This window comes from Nansenia antarctica, assembly GCF_963989245.1.
Source record: "Nansenia antarctica genome assembly, chromosome: 6".
NCBI lineage: Eukaryota > Metazoa > Chordata > Actinopteri > Argentiniformes > Microstomatidae > Nansenia > Nansenia antarctica.
In genome coordinates, this window is record NC_137676.1 from 28,109,726 (window position 1) to 28,132,687 (window position 22,962).

The 22,962-nt window shown below is 47.6% G+C and overlaps 2 protein-coding genes across 2 annotated transcripts in view; one reads left to right on the plus strand and one right to left on the minus strand.

Moving 5' to 3' along the window:
- Positions 1-8,395, minus strand: part of rnf207b (ring finger protein 207b) — a gene marked incomplete at both ends in the record, with an annotated part of 38,478 nt that extends 30,083 nt beyond the window's left edge. Inside the window, one exon of the mRNA XM_080534327.1 lies at positions 8,205-8,395. Coding sequence (XP_080390453.1) covers positions 8,205-8,395 — 191 coding nt within the window. The remainder of the gene's footprint in view (positions 1-8,204) is intronic.
- Positions 8,396-9,945: 1,550 nt separating this feature from the next.
- LOC308161374 (large ribosomal subunit protein eL22) lies at positions 9,946-21,307 on the plus strand. Its single transcript, XM_080535389.1, has 4 exons — positions 9,946-9,988; positions 10,799-10,921; positions 11,922-12,046; positions 21,118-21,307. Exons 1-4 carry the CDS (start codon positions 9,977-9,979, stop codon positions 21,260-21,262), a joined length of 405 nt encoding a protein of 134 aa, XP_080391515.1. The 5' UTR covers positions 9,946-9,976; the 3' UTR covers positions 21,263-21,307.
- The last annotated feature ends 1,655 nt before the right edge of the window (positions 21,308-22,962 follow it).

Here is a 22,962-nt window from a genome sequence, read left to right on the forward strand (position 1 = left end):
GGAGATAGTGGAGAGGCTCCGTGACATGAGCACCACTCTGACCGGGTTCCAGGACACGGGAGCAGCCGCCGCTGCTAATGCTACACCGACCACCCCCCAGCTCCTACCCGCTCCGGTGATCCGAGAGCCCCGGGTTCCCATGCCGGATCGTTACGACGGCAAACAGGGTTGCTGCCGTTCCTTCCTCCTACAGTGTGAGCTGGTGATGGAACAACAGCCCACGTCCTTCTCCACCGACCGGGGTCGGGTATGCCTGGTGATCGGTCTCCTCCGTGGGGCCGCTCTGGAGTGGGCATCGGCGCTGTGGGAGAGAGGGGACCCGCTCACTGCTTCCTATACAGCGTTCTCCGGCGAGATGAGGAGAATTTTCTATCACCCGGTCCGAGGACAGGACGCTTCCAAGCGCCTCCTCGCCCTCCGTCAAGACTCCCGGAGTGTCGCTGATTATGCGATTAGTTTTCGCACCCTGGCAGCTGAGAGTGGGTGGAACGATGCAGCCCTCGTCGCGGCGTTCACCGGTGGACTCGCTGAGACCATCAAGGACGAGCTGGTTTCACATCCCGAGTCCTCCGACCTGGATGGATTAATCTCCCTGGCCATCAGAGTAGATAATCGGGTCTCAGAACGGAGACGTGAACGCGGAAGTCGTCTTCCCGTTAGCTTCGCCAGCCGGCGTGCTCCATCTATTCCCAACCCTAGCAGTTATTCTCGTCCCTTTCAGCCCAACATCACTCCTAGAGGGGAGACGTCCTCGGATCCCGAACCGATGCAGCTTGGCCGGATGCGCCTCAGCCAGGAGGAGCGCCGCCGGCGTTTTGAAAACAACAGTTGCCTGTACTGTGGGGAGCCCGGTCATTACCTCTCCACCTGTCCCACTCGGTCGTTAAACCAGCAGGCTCGTCAGGAGAGGGGAGGACCCTAACGAGCCGATCTGCTATCTCTGCCGCTCCCCGCACCCGGACCCAGCTCAACGCCACGATCTCCGTTAAAGGTCAGTCCACTGTGTTCCCTGCTCTCATTGACTCTGGTGCTGATGGCAATTTTATGGATGTGTCTCTGGTAGAGCAGTTAGGTCTCTCCACCAGCCCCCTAGATGCACCCCTAGAGGCCATCGCATTGGATGGCAGGCTCCTCGCCAAGGTTACGGATAGGACGGAGCCTGTGTCAATGTTACTGTCCGGCAACCACCAGGAGGAGGTGAGTTTTTTCATCACATGCACTCCCCATGCTCCCATTGTTCTGGGTCACCCCTGGCTGGCTAGACATAACCCTAATATCAACTGGGCCCATGCCAGGGTAGATAGTTGGAGTCTCGAGTGTCATGCCACCTGCCTTCGGTCCGCTGTGTCAACCTCTGTTTCCTCCCAGGCACCCAGACCAGAGGTCCCTGACCTGTCTGCTATTCCGCCGGAGTATCGGGACCTCCAACAGGTGTTTTGCAAACAGTTAGCCCTTTCCCTACCCCCTCATCGGCCCTATGATTGCGCCATTGAATTACTGCCCGGAGCACCCCTCCCTAGCAGCCGCCTGTACAGCATCTCCAAACCCGAACGGGAGGCCATGGAGTGTTACATCAAGGACTCCCTGGCTGCTGGCCTCATCCGTCCCTCCTCCTCACCCGTGGGCGCTGGGTTCTTTTTTGTTGCTAAGAAGGACAAGACCCTGCGTCCCTGCATTGATTACCGCGGGTTGAATAATATAACCATCAAGAACTCTTACCCTTTACCCCTCATGAACTCTGCTTTCGACTCTCTCCAGGGAGCCACGGTGTTCACGAAGCTCGACCTCCGCAACACCTACCACCTGGTTCGGATACGAGAGGGGGATGAGTGGAAGACAGGGTTCAACACTCCCTTAGGCCATTTCGAGTACCTGGTGATGCCTTTTGGCCTCACTAATGCCCCTGCGGTGTTTCAGGCCTTAGTGAACGATGTCCTCAGGGACATGATAGGCCTGTTTGTCTTCGTTTACCTTGATGACATTTTGATTTTTTCTAGGGACCCAGTCACCCATGTCCAGCATGTCCATCGGGTACTCCAGCGTCTCCTCGAGAACCGGCTGTTTGTCAAAAGGGAGAAGTGCGAGTTCCATGTCCCGTCGGTATCTTTCCTGGGTTACATCGTCGCTAATGGTCAGGTGAGGATGGACCCCGCTAAGGTGAGAGCAGTCCTGGAGTGGCCCGTCCCTGGTAACCGTAAGCAGCTCCAGCGATTCTTAGGGTTTGCAAATTTTTATAGGCGCTTCATCCGCAACTATAGCAGGGTCGCGGTTCCACTCACTGCTCTCACTTCCACTTCCTGCCAGTTCCGATGGACCCCCGAGGCCGAGAAGGCTTTCCTCGACCTCAAGAACCGCTTCACCTCAGCACCCATCCTCGTTCAGCCGGATCCCTCCAGGCAGTTCGTGGTGGAGGCGGATGCCTCGGACACCGGGGTGGGGGCTGTCCTCTCCCAACGCGCTACGGACGGTAAGGTCCATCCCTGCGCCTTCCTGTCCCACCGTCTCTCTCCGGCGGAGAGAAACTATGACGTGGGTAACCGTGAGTTGTTGGCCGTGAAGCTGGCGTTAGAGGAATGGAGGCATTGGCTGGAGGGCTCGGAACAACCCTTCCTCGTGTGGACTGACCACCGAATCCTGGAGTACATCCGCACGGCTAAACGGCTCAATTCCCGCCAGGCCAGATGGGCGCTGTTTTTTGGCCGTTTTAATTTTTCCTTCACTTTTAGGCCGGGATCCAAGAACGTGAAGCCCGATGCCCTGTCCCGCCTTTACGACAAGGAGAGTGAGACCAGCTCAGTGCCTGACACCATCATGCCGGTCACCTGCGTGGTCGCGGCCGTCACCTGGGAAATTGAGGAGGCGGTCAGGACCAACCCAGTTCGGGCCTACTGCGTCCTCTGCCCATTCCCCGTCGCCCCTGGTCCCATGTGGCCCTGGATTTCGTTTCGGGTCTGCCCATGTCTGACGGCATGACTGTGATTTTGACTGTGGTCGACCGCTTTAGTAAATTTGCCCACTTTTTGCCCCTGCCCAAGCTTCCCTCCGCCAGGGAGACGGCGGATCTGTTGGTCAGAGAGGTGTTCCGGCCCCACGGCCTACCCACTGACGTGGTGTCTGATCGGGGACCACAGTTCACCTCGGCGGTCTGGAAGGCTTTCTGCTCCGGCCTCGGGGCATCCATCAGCCTGACCTCAGGGTTCCATCCCCAGACCAACGGTCAGGCGGAGAGGGCCAACCAGAAGCTGGAGTCCACCCTGCGCTGCTTGGTGTCTGCCAACCCTACTACCTGGGCAACCCAGTTACCGTGGGTGGAGTACGCCCACAACACCCTGGCTACCTCGGCCACAGGTATGTCACCCTTCCAGTGCCTTTACGGCTATCAGCCTCCCCTGTTCCCTTCCCAGGAGGAGGAGATCCTGGTCCCGTCCGTCCAGGCTCACCTCCGCCGCTGCCATAGGACCTGGCATCGGGCCCGTGCCACCCTTCTTCGGGCATCGGAGCGTTACCAACGACAGGCCAACCGTCGGCGCATCCCTGCTCCCAATTATACCCCCGGGGACAAGGTATGGCTATCCACTAAATACCTACCACTAAGGACTGAATCCAGGAAATTGTCCCAGAGGTTCATTGGTCCCTTCACCATTGAGCGGGTGATCAACCCCATGGTCATGCGTCTCAAGCTTCCCCGTACCCTCCGTGTCCATCCCTCCTTCCATGTTTCCCTCCTCAAACCTGTGTCCTCCAGTCCCCTGTCTCCTCCAGTTCCCGACCCACCCCCCCCCAGGATGATTGATGACCTCCCTGCCTACACCGTCCACCGCCTCTTGGATTCTCGTAGCCATGGTCGAGGTTTCCAGTACCTGGTGGACTGGGAGGGCTATGGTCCTGAGGAGAGGTGCTGGGTCCCTCGGCGACAGATCCTCGACCCTACGCTCGTTCAGGACTTCCACCGCCGACACCCCGGCAAGCCTGGCGGTCCGCCCAGAGGCGTCCATCGGAGGGGGGATACTGTCACAGTTCCGCCTCCAGCTCCGCCCCCAGCTCCGCCCCCAGCTCCGCCCCCGGCTCATCAGCCATCTATCAGTGGCGCCAGGTGTGGCCGATTAAGACCGCGACTGGTTCCTACTTAAGCCCTGCTCCTGCTTCCAGTCAACGCCAGATCGTAACCACTTAATGGTTAGTTCCTATGTTCGTTCCCTGTACTCGAGACATTATCCGATACCTTAGCCTAACCCTTTTCTCCCTGTACCCCGCTAAAGGATTCCCTGCCTGCCGACCTCCTGCCTGTCTGACTACCCGCCTACCTGCCTGACCCCCTGCCTGTCTGAGTACCTGCCTACCTGCCTGACCTCCTGCCTGTCTGAGTACCTGCCTACCTGCCTGACCCCCTGCCTGTCTGAGTACCTGCCTACCTGCCTGACCTCCTGCCTGTCTGAGTACCTGCCTACCTGCCTGATCCCCTGCCTGTCTGAGTACCTGCCTACCTGCCTGACCCCCAGCCTGTCTGACTACCTGCCTACCTACCTGACCCCCTGCCTGTCTGAGTACCTGTCTACCTGCCAGAACCCCTACCTGCACTACCTACCCCCAGCCGGATTCCCCTAACCCCAAACCCTATAATAAATTACTGTTATTATCACACTACCTGTTCTCCGTTGTCTGCTTCTGGGTTCCGCCTTCTGGTCGTGACAGATCCTTTAATCCCTATCTGATCCTTTAATCCCTATCTGATCTGATATCTATCTGATCGGATCAGATTTGGATTTTGGGTAGTTCAAAACCAAAAAACAGGATTAGGATCACTTTGATATCCGATCAGATCAGGAAATCAAATCCAAACTTTAATCTGGATCAAATCTTCAAAACGGGAAATGGTAAAATGGTAAATGGACTGCACTTATATAGCGCCTTTTTTGCTGCTCCAAAGCTGCTCCAAAGCCCTTTACAACGGCCTCTCATTCACCCATTCACACACACATTCACACACACATTCACACACCAATGGCGGGAAGTTCAAACCGACAACACATGATTGGGATCAGTTTGATCCCAAAAATGTTATTATCTTGATCCCACCAGAGGGGTGGATTTCCAGTGGATTACCAGACCAAAATGTACTATACAATCTATTTAAAAATATGTTTCAATATAAATAAGATGGCAAACTTTGTTAACTGAAATAATACAAAATGTTTAGCCTTCATGACAAATCAATAATACATTTAAAGTTTTTTTTGTGTGTTTTTGGTGGCGTATTTTGTTTTCAACCAAATGTTGATGACATAAATGTTTATGCTCATAAAAGTATCACAACAAAGATTGTCAATCACAAATGTAATTTACATGAAATAAAAAAGATCTAAATAAAAAGTCCATTATCTGTCATCACCTTTCCAAAGTAATTGTGGACAATAGCATCTCACATTGCACCACCACTCAGTCTCTCATTTAGAGGGAAATCCATAGGTGGGCCGAGATCATCAGCAGGTGCAAGGGGCTCTGGGGGATCATGGATGTCAGAGAGGAGGACTCTGCAATGGACAGGATATTGTGTAGCACAATACAAGCCAGTGTTATGCGGCATGCTCGTTGGGGTTCCACTCTCAGAGAGTTGAGGCAAAATGCCTCTTCAGTACTCCTCAGTGGCGGCTGGTGCTAAAAATGTTGGGTGGGGCACAGCAGTGTTTCCTCCAGGATTTTTCACATTAGTGGCGGGGGGTCCTCTTTCGCGCTTTGTTTTTCGCGTGCACGAATTTTTTTTCACGTGCATGCGCATAAAACGCGCACTGGCGCTCAAAACAAAGACGTAATTTCACTTTACCCACGCAATACCCACTTAAACATGTGTGAGGATACGTAACGGCGTTTTGTGACAGAACTTTCACTTTCATTCATGAAATTCACCCCGTCTGTGTTACGAAGCACTTGAATTTTGGACCATTGCGACTGACTATAGCTCATATACCATCAAAGGGGGGAGATGCGACATGAAATATGTCAGAATGCAGCAATATCATGCACAGATCAGCCTTATAACATGTCATGTTATATATATAACGTTAGACAGGGAGCGCAGATGTATGTTTATGAACGATATGAGGCTGGGAGGGGAAAATCACAGTATACCCGCTAGAAAAAACTAGACTACACCACTGAAGTAGGCCTATGAGAGGACACGCACAAAACCGGCTAACGTTACTCATTAACTGTTTACACAAGTACAATCACAGTGTGACAGTCAGATGGAGCATTCGGTAAACAACAACAGCAAGGTAATGCTATCAGTTGAGTTAAAGAAAAACAGCTCTTACCTTTGAGGACACCAACATGAGCCCTGTTTACCCGTACCTCCGCCGTTCTGTTCGTGGTGATTTTAGAGGCAATAGATTATTTTTGCCCCGCGCATATTGCTATGAATAGTTCGGAGCTAGGTGCTTGCACGTTAGGTGCGAGGCTGCTCGGTTAACCCATTAGCGGGAACATTATTAGTTGCACAAAATAGGCTGATTTAATTGACCATGAACATCAGAGACAGACATTACGAATGTTCATTTAAAATACTCCGGAAGCCCGGAAGTCCGGAAGCCCGGAAGTCGGAAGTCCTCAGCATAATGCATTGTCTGCTATTACAACCGGATATTCAGGACGCAACTTTTTGCGCCCCGGCCGAGAAATAGAGACAGCCAATTGGAGCGCTGCTACAGCTCACGTGTAAGCGAAAAGTATTTGGCCTGCGATAGACTTGCATTCGATCGGCGACCCGACTCCTCCCCCTATGTATTTTAACTCTTTGACTGCCAGCCATGTTCAGAGCGGAGAGCTCCACACTGCCAGACTTTTGGGGCATTTTCGCTGAACTTTGAAGACCCACCAAATATTGACTTTTCGGACTACATAAACATTGAACATATCTACCAAAACTTTAGACTCTCTTCTTTCGTCAGAAAAAGAAAGTTTGTTTCTAGCCTCTTTGAGTGTTTAGAAATCGGCCGTAGAACATAGGGTGGTTTCAGCAAAAACACCTGATTTTGACCAATAAACAGAGAAAACGAGCTTTTTCTGCAGAACTTTTTTCTTTTTTTTCTTTTCTGCACTTTTTCTGTATCATCCGACTCTGAACTGTTTGAAGAGTCGCGCGATGGCCGCGATGCTCCGCGATGCTCCGCAATGCTCCGCGCCGCAATGCTCCGCGCCGCGTTTGGCACATACCCTGATCCGTTTCGCCATTACTACAACCCACAGCAAGCCACTTCCTTCTCCAGGCTTTTATCGAACTACTGCCCCCATCTGGGACCGAAATACATTACACCCAAGTCTGAAATTCACTCGCTAGGTGTAGAACATGTCAATAACGCGATCCCCGCGATTTTTTTTTTTTTATCTATAAGACGCCAATTGGCGTCTTTGGCAGTCAACGTTACTATTCTATAAGACGCCAATTGGCGTCTTTGGCAGTCAATGACAGTGACTTTTACACACACACAGATAAAATGTTTATTGTATTGGAGGATTTTTAATGAATGCTGATAGGCGCCGACAGAATATCAGCCGCATTTTGTGAATAAACAATGTTTATTTAAAAAAAAAACTTTTACAAATCGCAACTAGGAAGTGAAGGTGGGGCCGGCGCCCCAGCGCCCTCTATCGGCCAGCCGCCACTTTATGATGTTATGTCCTTTATGTATTCAAACATATAATTAGACATTATAGATGTCTCTGCAATGTGGTCTCTTGTCTTCCTTGTATTATTTTTTCATATCCACTAGATGGAGATCGGTAGGATTAAAGCACTGATATTCAGGGTCTAGTAATCTTGAAAAGTCTGAATCTGGGTGATCCTATCCTGAATTGCTTTGAAATACTGGGACAAAACCTGGCCGAGTTGTCTGATCCTGGATCACAAAAAACGGGATTTCAAAATCTGATCGGATCTGATTGGGATTAAAAGTGTTGAACTCCTGGGCCCAGGACATTTTCCGCTCAACCACAAAGAAACTTTGCAATGCAATATCCAATATATCAAGGTTAAGACAAAGAAGTGCACATCGCCTCCTAGATGTATTTCCAAGACTTACACAGACAGACAACACATCTCTCTGCTGAATGTTGACTGAGGCCACAGATTAAAACTAGCAAAGCTCACAGTGGTGTTATGGTCTGTCAAGCTGCTGGATGTTAGTTATGAGTACACCAGTCCTTCTTACCCACAGAGGGGGCAGGTGAGTCTGCCCTCCGCAGCTCTGCCACGCAGACAGCTGGCGCAGAACGTGTGGTAACAGTCCAGCAGGCAGGGGTGCTCGTACTGCTCATGGCACAGGTGGCACACTAAGGGGTGGCAGTTGGCATTGTCTGGGTCATAGAGGGTCTCTAGAGGGCAGAATATTCCTCCAGACATCTGGAAAGACAGCACGGGAGAGCCTCTCAGATACTCTCCTGGTCTTAACATTCACTGTAATAAACTACAGGACCTTAGTGGATTTATTGGTAACATGAGCAAATGTGTGTGTCCACCATAATCTGCCTCTCAATGATCAACCATGCGATATATATCATTCACTGCACTTAACACAGTGTACAGATTAAAATATATCAACATGAAATTGAAATGATTTCAATTCCGAAAGGACATGTTTGCACACTTCTTGGATATACACTGTTCCATCCACATTCCTTTGTGTGAATTAAACTGACCAACAAGAATGCCAGTTGACAGTTAGTAAAATCAGCAGTGCTTGTAAGCTGATAGTTTAGTTTAGTTTAGTTTATTTGGCACACATGAAACTGTGGGTGAGGGAACGAAGCCCAGAAGGCTTGTACATAGTTCCACTCCCGTCAATAGCTAGGTTTCAATATACCACAAAGAACACATGTAAATAAGATAAAAGAAACCACAAACAAAATCATATCCATGGGGCAAAAAGTTAAGATAGCACAAAAAAGGAAAAAAGTTATGAAGAATTAAAAAAAATAAAAAAAAAAATAAAAAAAAAAAATTCTATTATAAGAATATGAACACAGGACCAAGATTAAATTAACAGCTCATGGCAATATTAAATCATCTTTCGGTTGCTTTCTGAAAGCTGACCGAGATGTTAATCTGAGATGTTAATCTCAGTGGCAAACTCAAAGTGTTCCAGATTTTTGGACCTCTATAACAAATAAGATAATACATGTATTTAATAATTATGACCCCTTACCTTTGCTGCTGCTGCTGCATCTGCTGTCCAAGGCCCAGATATGCTGAGTGTGACTGGAGGGGACGGTATAGTGTGACTCTGATGTCAGCGCTCTTGCCAGGGCACCCAGCAGTCATTGGAGCAGCGCGGTGGGTTTGGGCGCTATGTGTCCATGGAACAGTGAGCAGTCCCAGATGACAGGAGCTACCAGACACCATTCATCTGTCAACATGTGACCAAAAATACTTTCCCCTCTCTAATCTAATCCCCCCCCCTCTACAGTCCCCAAGCCACTTCTGGGGAACACAGCGACTATGTCTATGTCATACCTTGCTTGGTTACAGAAACTGCAGAATACATCTGAAAAGTGCACAATTGAGCAGCATGTTTACAATGATATCACCTTGCGGTCATTCATGCACATACAGGCGTCCTTATAACTACTTAGTTCAGCTGCCTATAAAGATGATCTTTAAGTGGATTATTGTACACTTTTACCTAATAATGTCAACTGTATTTGTGACCCGTGTGCCTAAAAAGACTATTGATGTTTGTGATCTGGGTATAATGACACGTTATAAATATTATATGTGTGTAAACAATTTAGAAAGTCATATATATGGCTATAAGTCACTAAGTCAAAGAGCAAAATCAATGCATAGTTGAAAATAAAAGAACAGCCACAGTTTATAATCAAACTCAGATACATCGATGCATCGATGACATCAGTAGTTGATTCGACGGTCCAGAATGTGACGCAGGCGCACACGTCGCTCTTCCTTTCTGCTAAAGTCTTCGCCATGGCTCCGGTGGTGGGTACACTCGTCTGCCCACAATTGTCCAAATATATGTAGTTTTTGTGATCCAAAAACACTGTGTGTAGACTACGGTAGATTCAAAGTATTCGGGACACTTTCGTGGGGGGTTTGGAGCGTTTCTTACCGATTGATTCACAGGACACTGGGTGGATTTGTTAGACACCAGGCCTGCTAGTCGTAGCTCTGTAGCTAGCTGACTGCATCCACGTTGTAGCGACTCTGAAGAACGTTTTGTAGTCAGCAGCATGATTGGGGGGTTTATTCTCGCAACGCAGGTTCAGAAAATCTACTAGTGATCATCGTAGTAGATATCTAGTTAGTCAACTCCTTTGGAATTGGGTGACAGCAAGAGTTCAGTATAGTAGTGATCGGTTATTCCTGATCATGTCAGCCCCCTACATGGCTTGATCATTTCTCTGTCACTCAAATGAGTTCAACAGTGAAAAAGCACCGTCAGTGATCTCTGCATGCACGGCCACCAATAAATGAATAAACAACATTTTACATGCAAGTTGTAGGCTTTAAGTTGAGTTATATGGCATGTGCCTATATGTGTTCTTAAATCTGTTCTTCCAGGAATGACAAAAAAATTACAACAGCATTACTTTTGTGAAACATGGTTTGAAGCCTTAAATCATTTGTCTACCGTGTCCACAAACTAAACAATATAATACGGCCATATGTCCTTGTTGCTTTAGTTATGATGACACATGAATCCATTTCTCTTGTAGTATTCCACAAGTCATTTATCAAAACAGATTATATTTCTCATCTCAGACCTAAATCGGTTGTCCTGACTTTCAGAAAAAGCTGAGCACCAAGGGCCCCAAGAGCACCAAGGGGGGCAAGAAGAAGAAGCAGGTTCTGAAGTTCACCCTGGACTGCACCCACCCCGTCGAAGATGGCATCATGGATGCTGCCAACTTTGTAAGTCACTCTTGCCTGGTTCCATATAGGCTAGCTCATCAAACATGGCTTCATGGTCCATGATGTTAAGTGACCCCCATAGTCCATTGCCATCAGATGGGCTTTTGTAGACCTCTGGAATCCATTGAAATCTGAATGTGTTGTAGTCTGTTTACGTTGTATGCAGCTAAACGTTTCTATATTGGCAATGACACCTGGGTCGTGTTCATTAGGCAGTAAAACATTTGAAAGCGGTAAACAAAGCAGTTTTCTCACGACAAATCCAGCTAGGCTAATACACGACATTGACACTAGTACCCTCCTTGTTGCACGGCTCACCACTCTGTTTCAAAACTGTGCCCAGGACAAGGACATGACCCTGGACGAGTTATAACACACTGATAACTGGTTATACTGTAGTGTCCCTACATTATCCAAACAAGCATACTCCCAAACCGGAAGTAAATATCTTAGTTTAGTTTAGTAAAAATAAAAATAAAAATGTTTTTCAGATTTTATCCCTTTTTCACCCAATTTGGTAGCCAATTGAACCCAACCTAGCATCCAATTATCCCCTGCCTATTGCGAAGGATCCGCCGCACGACCCCGTGGCCGGCAGTCCCAGAAGAGGCCGCCAGGCAGACTAGCTGACTGGCTCCTCGAGCCCAGCATCTGTTATTCCGGCACCCCGGGGGCGCTGTTGCGCGACGGATCCTTGTCCGGAAATACTCCTATACCGCCCTCGGGAGCGGCCGCCCAATATGCTGCTCCCCGTGTGTGCCCCAGCCATATCCGGATCTGGCGAGCTGGGATTCGAACCCAGTCCCCGGTGGGCAGCATGCACTAGTGGCCAGTGCTTAGACCGCTACACCACCGCGGGGCACTAGTTTAGTAATTTTAACAATTACAACGTCAACGTTAGCCCGTATTGATGTAGGTTTTGATTGTTTAGAACCCTAACAAAGAGCCCCAGTGTATTAGCCTACTGTTTACGTTTGACATGTTGTCTTCGCGTGTTCAGGAGCAGTTCCTTCAGGAGCGCATTAAGGTGAACGGGAAAGCAGGCAACCTGGGCGGCGGGGTGGTGTCCATTGAGAGGAGCAAGAGCAAGATCACTGTGTCGTCCGAAGTCCCCTTCTCCAAAAGGTAACAACAATTTCTGCTATGTTGTCGCTCAGTTAGAACTTTCACACCGCCACAGAACCGTTCCCGTTCTGGAACCTCTGAACCTCTTTGTGCTGTCTGGCGAACCAGCCCGCGTTCATACCAGTGTAACCAGAACCATCATCAACGCTGGGTGACGAAGGGGCAGGATAAACAAAAATGTCACTACTAGATGGCAGCTACTTCACTAATATATCTGATAATATCTTCCAATACAGCATCTGAAATCAAAAGACACTTTCTACACGTGTTCTCTTACTAACCAGCTGCTCCATTACTGGAATAGAAATGGCTTACGAAGTTCGTGTGTTTGCTGAGCATTTGAGGAAGATAGAGAGAATAATGAAACTTTTGATATTGTTTTTGATCACTTATGATTAGATTTAGATTAGATTACATTTTGTCTACTTCCTCCTTGCTGGTCTTTGCAGCCTAGAATATGACACACCCACTGACGATGTGACTGTTCTACGTTTTGGTTCCCGCTTGAGAACCACTATTTTCTGGTTCCCGCTGCGAACCAACTTTTCAGGCTCCAAACCAATTTATTTTTCGGTCGGAACGCGCTGGCCGGCTCCAGATCTGGTTCATGAATGGGAACCGGAATGGTTACGTGGCGATGTGAAAGCCCTAAATATGTTCTCGCTACCCAGGGGACTCCAGAGGCTTCTACTCTCATGCTGCTGTTTTGTGTACCCACTATTTAACATGCTGCCGTTTTGGGAATCCGCTGAATCCACCTCCGTTTCATTGAATCGCAACGGTGCGGTTAGTGTGTGACAGCGCTAACTGGCATTCCATGTTTCATGGGTCCGGTTCTCTGGACTGTTCTGGCCTACTGTCAACCCTGAACAGCCTGTACTACAGCTAGAACAGACTGGGAGGTCTTGTGGTTAGTGTCCAGCGAGATTGAAAGTTGGGGGCCCAGGGGTTCAATCCTGGCCAGTCCAAAAGGTGGAGGGGGGGTTAGGGTTTTTGGAGGAGGAAGATGGGCACTTGGGCCAATAGAGATACTAAAACCTCTGTGACTCAGCACTGTTATGCCTGCTTTACAAAGCTGAGTCAACGGCTGTTGAGCAGTCAGAAGTGGGGAGATGAGTTTGGCTGTTGAGCAGTCAAGTGGGGAGGTGGGTTTGGGGGGATGATGAGGGAAGATCGCTTCCTCAGGCGCGTAGTGTTTTTTGATATTTTATTTTGATATTTTATTAAGGATCCCCGTAGCAACTAGCTAGTCTTCCTGGGGTCCACACATAAAACACATAAGTAACAATCATAGAATCAGTCTGTACTACACAAATTATACATAATTCAGCATTGTGCAATGAATATAACTACCAAACTAAATGATAGATGAAAAAGAAAATACAAAAGTGTTAGGTATAAAAAGAACCGACATAACAGGGCCAACAAAAACATGATCAAAACAAAATACATAAATATACAAATACATATACAAATACATCTAACCTCCTTTTAGAAAATAAGATTTAAGTTTGGTTTTAAAACACAATTTACTGTGGGTGGTGTGGAGGTTCCTAGGCAGGTTGTTCCAGAAAGCTATTGACCTATAAATAAATGACCTTTTTAATGCATTTGTTCTAGGCCAAGGAAGTACCAGCTGACCATTTCTGGCACCTCTTGTGTTGTGGTCCTGTATACTTTTTCTGTGGACTAGCTGTTTACACAAAAAAGATGGATTTTTTACTCAACTCAACAGTCTTCAACAGCACGAGTGAGTTCAAAGATAGCCTGTTCTCCACTGTAAGCCAGGAGAGATCAACATGCATGCTGTTCACATTAGTTCGGACTAAGCAACCCAGAACCAACCGCGCCGCCCTGTTCTGGGCCACCTGGAGCCTCCTAATCTCACCTCTGGCAGCCGAAGACCAGACTGGAGAGCAATAATCAAGATGACACAATACTAAACTCTGCACAATCTGACGTGAAAGAGGACGATCTACAAGGGATGCACATTTCCTGGAAATGCCTACCTTAGCTCTACCTTTGACACAGTGTTATTGATGTGCTTCTTCCAAGCTAGAGAACCATCTAGCGTCACCCCCAGGAGCTTAGCACTATCCGCTTGTTCAACGGTTGAGTTACATAAACCCAAGATGAGCTTTGGGTTGCAAGCCAACCTGAGCCTTGACCCAAACACCATGCTTTTTGTCTTAGAGATATTTAGGACAAGTCTGTTCGGTACTATCCAGTCATTTACTATGTTAAGTTCACTACTCAGGACCTCATTTAGCTGCTTGCATGACTGTGCACAGTGTTTCCTCCAGAGATTTTTACATTAGTTGCGGATAGCCCTGTCCGCGTGCACGCGCATGAAACGCGCACGCGTGCTCAAAACAACAACCTAATTTCAACCAAAACTAGAGGGAGGATGGCAAAAAAATATACAGAATATAAACTTGTGACTGACAGTCACATACACACACACAAAGATCATCAGCTATAATATAATACGAAGTAGGCCTATATGAGCACAAAAGCGGCTAATGTTACTGATTAACTGTTTACTGTAGTGCCGAGAGACGGGAGTCGTAGGCGGCCTATCAAATGACAAAGCTAAATGTTTAATGAAGGACATGAACGATTGTCAACAACACACTCAAGCAGTAAATAGAACAGACTAAACTGTGGGTACTACGCACTCAACTGCGGACGGAACAATACTCCCAACCCATAGTTCTGTGCGTGAATTATGTCAACCCACCACATTACAGAAGTAAAATCACAGTCAGATGGAGCATTCGGTAAACAGCTGAGTATCAGCTGAGTTAAAGAAAACAAACTCATTCAGATTCAAACTCTTTCAGATTCCCTGAATTTTAGCTGCATGTTTTTCCAGCATGTAATTCCGTTGTCAATAAAAAAATTGACTCCCCTTCTTTTTTCCCTGCCAATACTGTCGTTGCTAAAGTGACGGCACATAAGAATCGTTTTTTGACTTGCTAATGTCTGCTGATACACCAACACAGCTAGCCGATGCTGATGGCTCTCCCGCTGTCGTTGTAGTTGGTGTGGTGGTGGTGGTACCCCGCCATAAACGTTGTTAGCTGATCCACCACCTAGCTCCTTTGCCAGCCATGCAGTTTCGGATCGCTCATAGCCACTGCTAGCTTCAGCAATGTTTGAAGTGTCTGGGACATCTTTTTTCTTGAAAAATCCATCCATCTGTCGCTGTTTTCGTTTAATTTTTCGAAGTTATTTAACGTGATATCTTATTTGTGCACCTAGCTAGCTAGATCAGCTTTTTGTATCTTTTAGATGGTACTACCGGTGACTTTTAGCCCGTTATTTGCGAGGAGAAAATACAGGCGTCTGAGCATTTCGGCAGGTAAGACTGCTGAGCAGGGATGGTTGAGTCTGCACGGTTCTCATGAATGAATGAATGAATGAATGAATGGTCTTTATTGTCATTGCTATAGTACAGATACCAAACAACGACATTTGGGAGGGGTGGCTCCCCTGGTGCTAGGAAAGAAAAAAAAAACTGAAAAAAACAAGAAGGGAAAGGAGCTGGTTTACATAAATAAAGGCTATGTACACTATCCACTATACTATACTGTACAGATAAGACGACTAGGGTTGTCATATTGCACATAGTGTTATTGCACATTCATTTAAAGTGTCGCAGTTTGCAGGCTTGAAATGTACACATTTGTGCCTCAGCACTACACCTGATTTTTTCAATCCAGCAGCTGCCATCAATCCGTCCAGACTGTCCAGGGCCCAGAACCTAGGTCTTTGCTGTGTTCAGGGCCTGGATGGCCCTGGGGTAGAAGCTGAGCTTCAGTCTGTTTGTCCTTGCGGCCATGGTCCTGTACCGCCTTTTCGAGGGCAGCCGGGCAAAGTGTTCGTACCCAGGGTGGGTTGGGTCTCTGGAGATCTTGGAGGCCTTCCTGAGGCAGCGTGTGTTGTACAGCTCTTCCAGAGAGGGGAGGGGGTCGCCGGTGATCTTCTGGGCTGTTCTCACGACTCTGTAGCGCATTTCTCTCCGCGGTTGTGCAGCTGGAGAACCAGTTGCAGATGCCGTAGGTGAGGATGCTCTCCACTGCGCCGCGGTAGAAGGCCACCAGTATCTCCTGCTTGTTGTGTTCCTTCCTGAGGACTCTCAGAAAGTAGAGCCGCTGTTGTGCCTTCTTGATGGTGGCTGCTGTGTTGTTCTTCCAGGACAGGTCATCCTGTATGTGCACCCCCAGGAATCGGAGGGTTGAGACTCTCTCCACGCTCTCTCCGTCGATGAGCAGGGGCTGGACCTCAGATTTTTTCCTCCTGAAGTCCACGATGATTTCCTGGGTCTTTGACTGGTTCAGCAGCAGGTTGTTAACCTTGCACAGCTTGCTCAGCTGCTCTACCTCATCCCTGTACGCCGCCTCGTCCCCCCCCGAGATGCAGCCCACCACGGTGGTGTCGTCTGCAAACTTTACGATGGAGTTGCTGGGGTGGACGGGGGTGAAGTCGTAGGTGTAGAGGTTGTAGAGGATGGGGGGACCCTGGGGGGACCCAGTGCTGAGTCTGAGGGCTGTGGAGGTGTGGGAGCCCACCCGCACCCTCTGGGGGCGGTCGGACAGGAAGTCCTTGATCCATGCACATATAGAGTGTGATAGTCCCAGGTCTAGTAGTTTGGTCACTAGCCTGTCTGGAAGGATGGTGTTGAAGGCAGAGCTAAAGTCCACAAAGAGCAGTCTCGCGTAGCTGTTTCCCCTCTCCAGGTGGGATAGAGTGGCGTGGAGAGTCGTCGCGATGGCGTCCTCTGTGGACCTGTGGGCTCTGTAGGCGAACTGGTATGGATCCAGGTTAGGCGGGAGGCGTGTGAGTATGTGGGCCCGGACTAGTTTCTCGAAGCACTTCATGATGATTGGTGTGAGTGCCACTGGGCGGTAGTCGTTTAGGCAGCTCACCGTGCTTTTCTTCGGGACTGGGATGATAGTTGAGGTTTTCAGGCAGGGTGGGATGGTGGCCTGGGACAGGGACTGGTTGAAGATGTTGGTGAAAACCCCGGCCAGCTGGTCGGCGCAGTCCCTCAGCACCCGTCCCAGGACGCCATCCGGCCCTGAGGCTTTCCTGGGGTCCACCGCCTTCAGCACGCGTCTCACTTCATGCTCTGTGAGGGTGAGGCTGGCCCCTCGTCGAACCGGGCGTTTTCATGCCGGTTCACATTTAGACCAATCAGGAGTAGCCCTTGTGTCACGTCGTCAACTGAATGTTTAATGTCATTAATCTGATTTTGGATCAGCGGTTAGAGAGAGATGGGCGTGGATTTAGGTGCACTTTTAGTCAACATCCATTATAGCGCTGATCTAGGATCAGAAATATTTTAATCAGCTAAAATGTTCAGATTGTTTTTGTTTTTGTTTTTGTGGACTGAATCAATTAGTGGCGGAGGAAATTCATTCTTGGCGGCCCGCCACCAATAAATGCATATAGAGGAAACACTGGTGCAGCATAATGTAAGGTGGAATCGTCTGCGTATTGAACCAATTTGGCCTGCTGAGTGGCCCATGGCAGGTCATTGGTGAAGACAGAGTAGAGCAGAGGCCCCAGGGAACTTCCCTGTGGAACCCCACACTCCAGACTCCTGCTCTTGGACAGACTGCCATTCCAATACACCTGCTGTGACCTGGAGGACAGATAGCTCCGCATCCACATCAGAGCCAGAGGGTTGAAACTAGGGATGTCCCGATCCCACTTTTTCACTACCGATACCGATACCGATACCTGGGCTTCGGGTATCGGCGATACCGATACCGATCCGATATTTGTATAATTTTTTTGACCCCTGAATATTTATTTATTTTTTATTTTTTTTTCCCTAACACCAGGGGAGCCACCCCTCCTAAATTTCGTTGTTTGGTACCTGTACTGTAGCAATGACAATAAAGACCATTCATTCATTCATTCATTCAAATACCTCCCCAGTATATAGTCCACACCAACAACAGTTAAATTAAAGACTGCCAGCCTTTATTAAAGCAACAAATGCGACGTGTTGTGGATTGGAACTACGGATCATAAGCTTTCAAATGATGTGTCATACATTGAAATCCGAAAAAATATGAAGTTAGAGTCATTTGAATGTTGTTAGACGTCAGGCACATATAGGGTTAACCTCTTTGTAATGAAACCGGAAGCACACAGCGCAGCGCTATGCGCATTTTAAGCGCATATAGGACTCGCGTGAAGCGCTATGCGCATTTTAAGCGCATATAGGACTCGCGTGAAGCATTTCTGCGACACGCGTTTTTGTTCACTGTTTTTATTCACTCATCGCTTATACACATAAGTTTGACTGCGGATGACAGTAGGATCGGATCGGAGCCTTTTTTTTCTTCTGGTCCGATCTCCGATCCAGCATTCAGGACCAATATCGGGTCGATATCCGATCTCAGTATCGGATCGGGACATCCCTAGTTGAAACCATAACATTCAAGTTTCTCAAGCAGAAGAGAATGGTCCAACACATCGAATGCAGCACTGAAGTCCAAAAATACAGCTCCAACCAACATGGTGTTATCAATGGCTCCGAGCCAGGCATCCGTCATCTGTATCAGAGCAGTGGACGTAGAATAGCCATCTCTATATGTATGTTGTGACTCAGTTGCCAGTCCGTTGACCGGAAAATAATCCTTAATCTGCACAAAAACTCACCTCTCCATGATTTTGCATAATACAGGCAAGATGCTTATAGGTCTGGAGTTTCCTTCATTGAAGACTGATTTGGTATCTTTTGGTATGGGTGTAACCTTGGCCTCTTTCCATATCTTTGGACATCGTCCCTCTTGTAAACATCTATTTATGATATGACAGACAGGAATAGCTATAATGCTAGCCGTCATCTGTAACAATTTGCTATCCATGTTGTCAGTGCCAGCTAACTTACTTCCAGGAAGAGCATGGAGGAGACTTTCAATCTTACCAACTTCAACCTGTTCAAATTCAAATTTACAGCATTTGTCTTTCATAATGATGCTCTTAATGATGTCCGTAGATATTGTGTTCTTTGAGACTTGCGTACTCTTCCTGAGCTTGGTTATCTTATCCACATAAAAGTCATTAAAATGGTTAGCAATATCACATGGTTTGGTTAGTACAATATCATTTGATTCAACTACAGGTGTAAGGACATTGGACTTTTTCCTACCCATGATTTCATTTAAAACATTCCATAGGTATTTACCTTCATGTCTTGCATCATATAACTTTTGTTTGAAGTACTCCCTCTTTTTCACCTTGTTCAACTTTATAACATGATTTCGTAAAGCGCAGTACCGTATTTTCCGAGAGTATAAGTCGCATCAGTCAAAAAATGCGACATTAAGAGGAAAAAACATATATAAGTCGCACTGGACTATAAGTCGCATTTATTTAGAAATATATTTCACAAAATCCAAGACCAAGAACAGACATTTAATCTGGAAAGGCAAGTTTATTCAACTACACAATAGAACACAGAACAGGCTGAATAGAAGTCTGGTATGTTAACATAACACATTAACAGTTATTCAGCAACACAATAGCATAAAGAACATACCTGGGAGGCTGAATAGGCTAAATGAACATAACAAGCCAGCGAGTCCAACAAGCAAGTTCACCAAGCTACCGTTTGCTTAGCTTCAACAAGCTAATGTTTTAGATAACTTCTTCAGGGGAATAGGAGCAGCATATAGTTGTCACAAGCCCAGAGCGGCACAGAGCGCCCTCTGTCGGCTGTAGACGGTAATGTTTACTCCTTGGTTCATGTCAGTCAGTATGAAATGATATATACCTGTATATATTGATATATAAGTCGCACCTGACTATAAGTCGCAGGACCAGCCAAACTATGAAAAAAAGTGCGACTTATAGTACGGTACTTTTTCCTATTGTCCATAGAACTGGAACTCACTAAAAGTTTTTTAGCCAAGTCTCTCTCCTACATCATCCTTCTTAGGCTACTATCTATCCATGGGGCAGACTTGTTTTTTACTGTGAACTTTTTTAAAGGTGCATGTTTATCTGCTACACACATGTATCTCAGCATAAATAAGTTGAGTGCGGCCTCAGGGTCATCTTCACTACAAACCTTGTTCCAGTTTATACCTGACATTTCATTCATAAAACCTTCTAAACTAAAATTCTTATATGAGCGTGAAACAATAATTGTAGCTTTAGGTTTGGGAACCTTTGTTGTCCTCGCGACCGCTATGATGTTGTGGTCACTGAAACCTACAGGGACCGAAACTGCCTTTGAACATTTGCCTGGCACATTCGTGTAAATATGATCAATGCATGTAGATGCGATTCTGCCATCCTTGCCTATACATATCCTAGTGGGAAGATTGACAATTTGGGATAGATTACATGCATTCAGTATAGATAGAACCCTATTCTTATTTGGACTTGACTGTCCCAACCAATCAACATTCATATCTCCAAGTAAGAAGATTTCTCGATTTACATCTGATATCCTGTCGAACATATCACATAGATCATTTACATATGCAGCACCTGCACTGGGAGGTCTGTAGAAACAGCATACTAGGATTGGCTTCAGATGGGGCAGGTGGACCTGCACACATAATATAGCTTCCATGTTATCCTTCATCAGATCATTTCTAATTTTGACAGGTAATTGATTCTGAACGTATAACTTTTGAATCAGAACTAAATCACGCTGGATAATCTTTTGGGGATTTGACTTGCGGGGACCGCCTGTATAACTAGAACAGGGTGGTGTCTGAGATGCGGTGGCTGTGAGAAGAGGGCAGGACAACCATGGCTGATGTGGTGTTTGTGGTGGAGTAGCGGCAAAGTCACAAAACCGTGGCGAACAGCCCAGGCAAACAATATTGCTCTAACCCACAAACATGCTCTAGGCTTTATGGGTGGCACATCACAGTATCTAAACAAGTGCTATGTTCTTGGTGTGGTGACTTAACTGAGGTTTACAGCAATCAAATTACTCTAATTCATCTTGGGTTGTTGTGCTTGTCGTGAGTTTCGGTAATTTATTAGTAGAAAGCCTGTTTTAAATCTGAATGTCATTTGTCTCCTGTTTTCAGATATCTGAAATATCTGACAAAGAAATACCTGAAGAAGAACAACCTTCGTGACTGGCTGCGTGTTGTAGCCAACACGAAGGAGAGCTATGAACTCCGCTACTTCCAGATCAACCAGGATGAGGAGGAGGAAGAGGATGAAGATTAAATGCATTACATCCATCTGATTTTGTACATTCAATAAATTCTTAAAGTACTGCTGTTGTATTGTTCTTTTCATTAAGACTATTCACACGGGATAAGCAAAGTCTGTATTTTACTCTAATTGACTGACATTACCAGGGTATGATGTCAAGGCTGTGTAACATGTAACAAGATATACAGTGGCAAGAAAAAGTATGTGAACCCTTTGGAATTACCTGGTTTTCTGCATTAATTGTTCATAAAATGTGATCTGATCTTCATCTAAGTCACAAGTATAGACAAACACAATGTGCTTAAGCTAATAACACAAACAATTATAATCTTTCATGTCTTAATTCTTCTTTCGTGTAACGTCAGAGGTCCAACTCGGTGTCGTGTAGCCATGCCCGCATCTCTGGTTCTAGGTCGAAGAGGCTGGCTTCTGAGGGTGGTCTATATAAGGGGCAGATGGTGATTATGTGGTCGGCGGTCTGCTCTGGGTCACCGCACTCGCATGCCGCACTGTCCGCCAGGCCCCACGCCTTCATTGATGTTTTAAAGCGACCGACACCAGTTCGTAGACGGTTCAGTGTGGTCCATTGCCGGCGTGGTAGGTCGTCTCCTCCAATGGCGCCATCTCCTGGGTCCCAGATGTAGCGGTGGATTCGGGAGGGCCCGGCTGACTCCCACTCCTGCTTCCAAGCTGCTGCCAACCATGCATCTCTGGAGATGTCCTCAGAGGTGGAGTTGAGCATGGCTTGTGCTGCCTTGTTGTAAGGGTGGCGGGTCTTGAGTCGGCTTGGAGGTGCTGGTGTTATGGTGGTGTTGTGCAGGATGTGCCAGTCATGCTTTTGTGCCTTCCTGGCCAGGGCGAGGGTGGCAGCCTCCCATCGGAGGCCGGCCGGTGCTATTCCCGCGAGGACTGGCAAGAGGGACACAGGGGTAGGCTTCAAGCATCCAGTAATTATTCTGAGGGAGGTATTGATAGCCACGTCGACCTTTCTCGCATGAGGGCTTCTGCTCCAGACTGGGGCGCAGTATTCCGCTGCAGAGAAGACCAGGGCTTGGGTGGATATTCTTAGCGTCTTAGCGGAGGCTCCCCAGGTTGTACCAGCAAGGCGGCGGATCAGCGCGGCCCTGGATGTCACTTTGGCCTTGACTTCTTCCAGGTGTTGTTTGAAGGATAATGTCCGATCCAGGCGCACTCCAAGGTACTTCGGGGCTTGCTGGACCTCCAGACATTTGTTGTCAACGCGCACCTCAAGTTCCCTCCTGGCTTCTCTGGTGCTAAGGTGGTATGCCGCTGCGACTGTCTTTCCGACACTGAGTTGTAGACGCCACCTTCGAAGGTATGCTACCAGTGTGCCTATGTCTACGTTAAGACCCTCTTCCATCGCCTTCTACGTAGGTCGGCTCAGCATGATGGCAAGATCGTCTGCGTAGCCATACTTTCTAGATGCTGTATCAGGTAGGTCGTGGATGTAAACGGTGAACAGCATCGGCGAGAGAACAGACCCCTGCGGTACCCCGTTCCTCAGTCTTCTGAGCCTACTGCACTGGCCACTGCTGGTCTGTAAGATGAAGCTGCGGTTGGAAAGTGTCTCCATGATGAACTTCACCATGTGGCGGTCCGGTATTGTCCTCAGCAGCTTCAGGTGAAGTCTCCGGTGCCACACGGTGTCGTATGCAGCAGTCAGATCCAGGTACACTACCCCAGCTTTCTCA